The sequence below is a fragment of the Crinia signifera genome, chromosome 9 (genome assembly GCF_055691185.1).
Source record: "Crinia signifera chromosome 9, ASM5569118v1, whole genome shotgun sequence".
NCBI classification, from domain to species: Eukaryota; Metazoa; Chordata; class Amphibia; order Anura; family Myobatrachidae; genus Crinia; species Crinia signifera.
In genome coordinates this window covers 135212367-135221208 of record NC_139225.1, presented here as the reverse complement: position 1 = coordinate 135221208, position 8842 = coordinate 135212367, and the positions used below count along the sequence as shown (strand labels likewise).

The following is an 8842-nucleotide window of genomic DNA, read 5'->3' as shown; positions in this document are numbered from 1 at the left end:
GATTGACAGTCAAATTGAAATGTATTAAACTACTGATTATCAATTTATAACTGCTCCATATATTTTAGACAAAGAAGTCCATTAAAAGTTATGTTTTAAAGTGATTAATCAAACCATTTAATTGAATATAACAAAGAGTGCGCCCAAAAAGACACATTTGTCTTACCGTTTGCCCCTTGCAAACAAACCCCCTTCTATCTTGTTTTGTAATAATCAATCTAATACTGATCGTGTGCAGAGAGGATGCATCTGATCATGCCCACACAATTCCCAAAGTGTTAAAAAAAAGTTTAAATTTAAGTTTTTAAATATAGGTTTTATTAAGCTTCAGCCCATCATTACCAGACCACAGCAGGCCTTGTATGCGACACTCCCTCATTGGATATTGCTGTTCGTAATGTAGGAATATTTAGTAGCATTATACACTGACAGAGAATTAGCTGTTTTTTTTTATGGTGAATAGCTTCGATTTTATTGTAATTAGCAATGGAAAGGGAAAAATGACAGAAAAGCAAAAAAAAATTCCAGCTGTAGCTTTTTGTACAATCACAAAATAAATAAGATAATTGATGAAATCTGTTCTAAAAAATTTTTTGGTACTTGTGTATTATCTGGGCGCCTGATTTTTTTCATCGCATGCCACTAATTAAGGCATGCGATGCGATTTTTTATTGTAAAGACCCGATTTTTAATTGTAGTCACCCATGGGTGATTTCATACCCCCACTATCCAACCACGCATGGAGTTGATTTTATATAGTGTGGCGAGCGGACGCAGATTACTTTACATGTATTCAGCGTCCCCTCGCAGGGCTCGCTGCGCTCGCCACACTATATAAAATCAACTTCATGCGTAGTTGGATAGTGGGGGTATGAAATCACCCATGGGTGACTATACAATTAAAAATCGGGTCTTTACAATGAAAAATCGCATCGCATGAATTGTATGCCACTATATTGCATGCGATGCAATGCAATACAATGAAAAAATCGGGCGCCCAGATATTACACAAGTACCAAATTTTTTTCTCCACCATGATTGCCGGTGACAGTCGGGATTCCAACCGTCAGTAGACCGACATCGAAATCCTAAATGTTAAAAGCCTGACAGTCGGAATCCCGACCTACAGGGGCTATTCTCCCTTGTGGGGGTCCATGACCCCATAGAGGGAGAATATAACATGTGGTGGCTCAACCGAGCCTGCAGCGAGGCCAGATGGGGGCTTCTGTGCACTCGCCCCCCTGTCGGAGTTCCGCCAGTCAGAATTCCGACGTCTGCCTAATAACTATCGGAATCACGACTATCGGACCCCCATACCACACCCAACGACATAACAGAATAAACCACTTGTATGGACTAAGACAACAGATATATAGGACTGGATTTAATGTGTTGCAAGTTCGGCGGCTGTGTGCGATGCCGGTCAAAGTTTTTTAAAGGGGCAGTCATTTTCAAGGGCACTTGGGAACCCACATAGGCCGTTTAAGATTTGGGGCCATTATAGGACCTCCTGGCAAGTTCATCAGCCAATCCAAGCCTTGGTACCACCGTCATTCTTTCAAGTGTCATTGTCATTTGTGTCTCCAGGTATCGATGCTTGAGGAATACAGCTTTATACTGGTATATCATCGATGACGTCCTAGTGGTATTACTGTCCTCACAAATGCCACATACAGTAAGTGCTGAATCTGGGGCTTCATTATTTTATAATATATATTAATTTGTTTGTTTTTTGTTTCCATGGTAACATCCTCCATTGTATATTTCATTGGTAACGTGAGGGTATTGTCCAGATCCTATAGATTGTAAGCTTGCGAGCAGGGCCCTCCTACCATTTTGACCGTCTGTAACTACCCAGTTGTTTTATCCCTATTTCCAATTGTAAAACATAATAAACTTGCTGCTCTGTTTAGCAAACTGGTAATAAATACATTACAGCCGTTCTTTGCAGCAATACATATGAAGAGATATACAAGCAATGTATATTGGTGTATATTCCAGGGACATGAGGATCTAGTGAGTGTCACTCTTCTCACAGAGAATACAGGTTAGGGATACCAAGACAAGTCTACAGTGTCAGCGTCAAGTGTAGACGTTCTCCGTAGCCTGCAGTGCTGTCTGTGATTACTCACCACAATTACACTTACAGACAGACTTACCACAGTGAGGCAGATAACAGATGGAGGTCAGCAGCTGATTCATAGGCACCATGTGATCATTCCAGAGTAGTTAATATAAGGGAATCATTCTGAGGACATTCTATAAATGTGATGTTATAGGAGATCCGAATATAGAATCAATGGGGGGCTGTGTATTCACCGCTTGTCCTTAATCAGCCACATATCATCGACAATATCACCATCCTAGGGAGAACACATAACAAGGTCACAAGTGTCATCTTCCCTGGGAGCCCCCACCCAACACCTGCTGATGCAACATTCACGGATCCCAGACATAATTGGATTATACAGTGTGTATATATATATATAATCAAAGAAAAGGCTGGCACTCCGGGGTCTTTTGCAAACATGCTGTATTAAGTGGCAAAAGCGACCAACGTTTCGGGGGTGGTCCCCCTTTGTCAAGGTGCGTGGCCGCACCAATCTGTATATATATATATACTAGGTGATTCATCGCACCCTACGGGCGCTCTTCACACCGTCGTAAGGGGCTGCGCCCCCTTAATTTGTGAACATTTGTATATGAGAAAGATGGTTACAATTGTATGAAAGATGGCCTGTATTGCAACTTGAGTTATAGGTGAAATGTGTTAAATAGAGAGCATATGATGTGGAAGGGGGTGTGTATTGTTTTGTTTAATTAAAAAGCGGTTACAGAGAAAGATGTACATTGATAGTGTGGATGGTACAGTGACATTTGTGGGTGTGGGGGGGGGGGGGGCTGTATGTGCATGTTGTTTAGGTGTGTGTGTGTGTGCATGTTGTTTAGGTGTGTGTGTGTGTGTGTGTGTGTGTGTGTGTGTGTGTGTGTGTGTGTGTGTGTGTGCAATAGTATAGTAGGGTGTTTTTGAGTCAGCGGCTCCCCACTGGCGGAGGTCACAACACAGGAAAACAGGAGGCTGGGTAGTGATAGGGGTGTGTGGGCATAAGGGGGACTAAAGAGGAGGGTGGGAGATACTGTGCAGCTTCTGCCAGTGGGTGAGGGTCCAGTGTGGCAGTACAGGAGTACAGGATGGTGGCCCTGAGTCAGTGTCTCCTCCTACTGGGTGGGAGTTAGTGTCCATGAGAGCAGGAGGCTGGGCTATGAGGCATGATAGGGGCATGTGGGCAAAACAGCGTCAGCGACTCCCCAGTGATGGAAGTTACGGTTCAGGAGAGCAGGAAGCTGGGTAGTGATCAGTGGCGTAGCTACATTTTGGGCGCCCCCCCCCCCCGCCGTTAGGGGGGGGGGGCGCCCCCCCGTTGCCCCCCCGCAGAGCACCCCTACCCCACCGCCCATGCAAACCCCCCCTCAATCCCCCACAGCCTTACCTATCGCGCTGGTCCCGGCGGCTCCGTTCTTCTGCTGAGGACCACCAGAAAATGGCCCCCCCATACAGCAGACAGTTTCAGAGAACAGTGTGCTATATGGGGGCGGCCATTTTGTGCTGGTCCTCAGCAGAAGAACGGAGCCGCCGGGACCAGCGCGATAGGTAAGTCTGCGGGGGATTGAGGGGGGGTTTAACTATAGCACCGCAGCCCCCGGCGCCCCCACATGCGGTGCTATAGTTACGCCCCTGGTAGTGATAGGGGTGTGTGAGTATACGGGGGACTAAAGAGGGGCTTAGGGGTGCCGTGAATTGTGGGAGGGGCGCGGGGGGTGCCGTGAATCAAGGGAGGGAGGGGGCGCAGGTGTCCGCGAATCGCGGGAGAGGGCGGGGGTCTGCAAAGCGTGGGAGGGGGCGTGAATTGCGGGAGGGGTGGGGTTGCGAATTGCGGGGGGGGGGTGTGCGGGGGGTGACGTGAATCGTGGGAGGGGGCGTGAATCGTGGGAGGGGGGGTCGTGGGGGGTACCGTGAACCACGGGAGGGGGGGCCCGGGGGGTTGGCGCAAATCGTGGGAGGGGGGGTCGTGGGGTGTCACGGGGTGGGGCCGCAAATCGCGGAAGTCGCCGCGAATTGTGGGGGGTGTGCTGCGAATCGCGGGAGGGGGGTCGCCGGGGGGTGCCGCGAATCGCCACAAGAAAAAATCAACATAGAAAGGTCAACACATGTAAATGTTGACATAAGTGTGGCACTTCATTGGTGTCCATGTCGACACATGAGAATGAATATGAAAACATTGAAAAAGTGAAAAATAAATCTTCAAAAACTCATGTCAACCTTTTTCATTGTCGACCATAGCCATGTCAGTGTTTTGCATGTGCCATTTAATCGTGGGGTTGCCGTGAATGGGGGGGGGGGGGGAGGGACACATTGCTCTGTTTCTGGACTTTCTTCTTAATTTATGGATTACCATCACCTGTGCTTAAACACCTTTCTTATCAATTACCCTGTTTAAAACAGGTGATGACAATCATAAATTAAGATGGAAGTCCAGAAACAGAGCATTCTGTCCCTCCTGGAGAGGGTCATGTTGGGAGGTATGGAGGTGTGGGGCGCTCACCTGGTGTGTCTGGTGTGTAGCTGTGTCTTTGCTGTGTAATATGGAGAGGCAGAGGGTGTCTGGCACTGTCTGTGGGCTCACTGGGCTGGTTCTCTGTCATGTGAGTCAGTCATGTATACACTTCAGTTACTAAGACAATAATTACATCTATGTTGAACTATGCAGATCAATAGTTTTAATTAAATGACTTTGAAGACCCATACACACTGGGCAACTTTGAGTTGAAAGTCACTCAAAATAGCAGGTTTGAGCGGCTTTCAGCTCAAAGCCGCCCAGTGTGTACAGCCCGGTTATACCAGCTGATGAGCAGCTTTCAGGAAGGCTTTGCATAGCGCTCCGCTATGCAACGCCGTCCTCCCCCCCTCCGTCGGCGCTGGGCAGGGGGAAATCCGCTCAGTGTGTATGTACTGAGCGGCTTTCCCCGCAGCAATGAACGCTACCATCGCGGTCCATACACGCTGGGCATAGTAAGAGATATTTTAAACAATATGGTACATTTCGCTCCTACTGAGCGATATTCTGTAAAATATCACTTAGCATGTATACTGAATATTGTTTGGCATGCGTGCTCCCGCGGCTCGTTAGCAAAGCGTCCATCATTTTTCCTGAACAGACGACGGAGCGCTCTCCCTGCCCCCCCCCCCCCCCCCCACAGTCACTTACTCCAGTGGCAATGCCGATAACATCACTGCGCCAGGTCCCCGCCATCGCCAATATCATAGGGTACACACATTGCGTAGTGTGTACCCGGCTTTAGAATAAGCATGAAGGTCTTAAGGCCCCTATACACTTATTTGAGGGATCGCATGAAGCCGCGCATGCGATACTTTGGCAACTTCCCGGCCTCCCCAGCAGCTGAACCGCATACGATACATCGTATGCAGTAGTTTAGCATAAGATGTATCATATGCGACCCCCAGCAAGTGCTGCCGCATCCGATAAATCTTATTTGCAGAACTTGCGTTATCTGCATCCGATCCAAAGTGCATGGGACCACGCATCGGAATCGGAGGTCAGGCACATACGATTTGGGCACTATTCATCCGATTTCTCGGCATATCTCCCTGCTGTGATGGCCCAAATCGTATACTTTTAAGTGTATGGGCACCTTTACTGCACATTTTACTCAAACAGTAGTTTCTCAGCAAAGGATTAATTTACTAAAGCTGCTAAAAATGAAAGAGGATGTTGCCATAGCAACCAATCAGATTCTGTCTATCAATTCTCTACTGCCTCCTAGAAAACGATAGACAGAATCTGATTGGTTGCTATAGAAAATATCACCTCTTTTCATTTCTAGAAGCTTTATAGTAAATGTACCCGCTAGCCTCTGAGATATGTTACACTGGTCAGGACCATGTTGCGCTGATTACACGCACACACCTATGGATAGATGGGTGGGACGCTGGGCCAAACAGAACACAGTCACCGCCTTCCAAATATCCAAAATTCCAACCACATTATGTTTATTGTAAATGCTTATACAATCTATAATTCAACATATATCTAACGATTGTCTGGATTGTGTATTATATATACAGTCACAGCTGTGTAGCTCGTGGTAAATGTATAACATTCCCTGTACCATTACACCACCGCCGCCTGACACAAGACGGGATGGATTCACATTGTTTACAATCACATACTGGCCGCACCACCTGCATTCTGCAGCAGGGAGATTTATCAAACCTGACAACTTCTGACTTTGTATGCAGTTCTACTGAAAGGTCTCCGCAGGGTCGCACCTCTCAATTGGTGTGCACCCCAGGACCCCACCCCTGTATAACTTCTTCTTATCTTTCACTGTTCAGTTCGGTATGGATCATGGGATAGACAGCAACTAGGTTGACAAGCATTAGGTCAGCACCACTAGGTCGACATGACTGAACGTCGACATTACTGAAGATTGACATGGGTTAGGTTGATGGGTCATTAAGTCGACACCAGCATTAGGTCGACATGGGAAAGGTTGATATTCAAAAGATCGACACTGGGTTTTTCACGCTTTTTGTCCAGAATGTCGACACAGTCGACATGGACACTGAAACATAGCACCGTGTGCGTTCCCAATGCTTCGGCTCAGTACACAATTTTATTCTCCCACCATGGTATTTCATGGTAGGGCATGAAATACTGCTTTTCCGTACTTGTCGGTTCAAAATAAAAACTGTGAAAAAACCCATGTCGACCTTCCACATGTCGACCTAATGCTTGTGTCGTCCTACTGGCCCCGTCGACCTAACCCATGTCCTTCAGTCATGTTTGCATTCAGTCATGTCGACCTTCAGTCATATCGACCTAGTGGTGTCGACATCATGCTTGTTGACCTAGAGACAGTATCCCGTTCAGTTTGAGTCTGTGCCCATTGTAGCCCCTGTATCCTGTTCTTAGCTGTCAGTAGTGGGACCTGCTGAGATCTTCTGCTGCTGGAGCCAGAGATGCCTTCCTCCGGGCTCAGTGCCCGCTGCCTGAGATACCCCCATCCGAAATACTTATACCCCCAGGCATACACGTTACACTCACCAGATCATCGGAGACCTGCTGGATGTGGATGTGAGTCCTGTTCGCTATGTGAAGACGTGTATATCCATAATCATCAATCCTTACAGCGCTCCAGTTATGGTGCAGGGGAAAGAAGGGGTCCAGCCTCTCACTGCAGCCCTGCAATAGGAAATCAGAAACTCAGCAAAGGAAGGCAACTTTATCTTTATATCAGAGACTTAACCGGAACCCACTCACATACGTCCACCACAGGGAGACATGCATTTAGGTCGACATGAGTCAAGGTCGACATGCAGGAAGGTTGACATGAGTCTAGGTCGACAGGGTCATTAGGTCAACATTGGGAAGGTCGACAGTCAAAAGGTCGACATGGGGTTTTTCACATTTTGTTTGAGCCGACATGTGCCAACAGGCGGTACTTCATGCCCTACCATCCACTAGGGCATGGTGGGAGAATAAAATAGTGCCGTGCCCGAAGCATGGCGAGCGCAGCGGTGGGGACACGGTGCTACGTTTCAGTGTCCATGGCGAGTGTGTCGACATTTGGGACAAAAAACTGTGAAAAACCCCATGTCGACCTTTTGACAGTTGACCTACCCCCATGTCGACCTAATGACCCTGTCGACCTAATGACCCTTTCGACCTAACCCATGTTGAACAAGACTCATGTCGACCTTCCTGCATGTCGACCTAATGACTTTCGACCAACATGCTGGTGACCTAATGATCCATACCCAAGCAGCCTTATCATTATAGTCCACACACAGTGATAATGAGAGAGCAGCAAGCGATTTCCCTCACCGCAGATCCCGTGGTTATGTGGACTGGAGCCTGGGGATTGGTATATGGAGCCTCAGCAGATCCGTTATAAACCTGCAAGAAAGATCTAAGTGAGAAATCTCTATACATCTGAACAGGCCAACTCCTTACGGTCCGAGAGATCCTCTACGTATAACAGCTCAATAAACATTCCTCATGAAGCAGATAAGATCTTACGGTATGGCATTCCCATGATGATCAATAACATCCTTGCAGTGTTGCTGTACTCACCGTACAGTTGTATACAGGCCACATACGCTCGTAGGAATGCTCATGTGCCCAGATCTCCAGGTCCACCCCTAAGAACAGACAAGGTAATAGGCAACAGTGCAAAAGGGTCTGGTTCCAGCTGATTGGTCAGTAAAAAAAATGCTAGGTAATAGCAGTAGACGAACCTAGTACCGACCCTGAACATTATTGTAAACATTGGTCTTTTTATGCACAGGACACTGTATGGAATAAAGTATCCATATGTAACACTATAGATGGTTTATATATTATCAAACATATTTAAATAATATATAATATAATAATAATTTAAAAAGTGGTCAGGAAAAGGTTAAACATACCATTATAAAGAAATACACAAACATAATAAAACAAGTACTGCACTTTCTAAGCACACATTCTCCCACCTCATGGTAAGGCTCCTGTCTCTTCTTCCTGGTAGCTACTCTCTGGTCCAGTGCACTGATTGAGGACTCAGATACACACACACACACACACACACACACACACACACACAGCAAGCTTGGTAGAAGAAGCTGCTATCACGGGGCATGTTTTGCGGCTCTGCGCTGCCCCTTACACTGCATGATGTGGCGGTAGCCAGGGCTGCCGACTCTCCCGGAATGTCCGTGAGACTCCCGGAATCCTGGGTAATCTCACGGACTCCCGGAAGAGGATCCTTTTCTCCC

The 8842-nt window shown here is 47.1% G+C and overlaps 1 protein-coding gene across 2 annotated transcripts in view; it reads right to left on the bottom strand.

Annotated features, from left to right (window-relative positions):
- Window positions 1-857: 857 nt before the first annotated feature.
- The window catches only part of ACP7 (acid phosphatase 7, tartrate resistant (putative)), a 34242-nt gene continuing 26257 nt past the window's right edge, over window positions 858-8842 (bottom strand). The window contains exons 11-14 of one of the 2 annotated variants that reach the window (XM_083159948.1): window positions 8157-8224; window positions 7908-7979; window positions 7128-7265; window positions 858-2363 (exon numbers count right to left, since the gene is read on the bottom strand). In XM_083159948.1, the coding sequence (XP_083016074.1) occupies window positions 2316-2363; window positions 7128-7265; window positions 7908-7979; window positions 8157-8224 (326 nt within the window). In that variant the 3' untranslated portion in view covers window positions 858-2315. The remainder of the gene's footprint in view (window positions 2364-7127; window positions 7266-7907; window positions 7980-8156; window positions 8225-8842) is intronic. The other variant, XM_083159947.1, reaches the window with a different exon arrangement.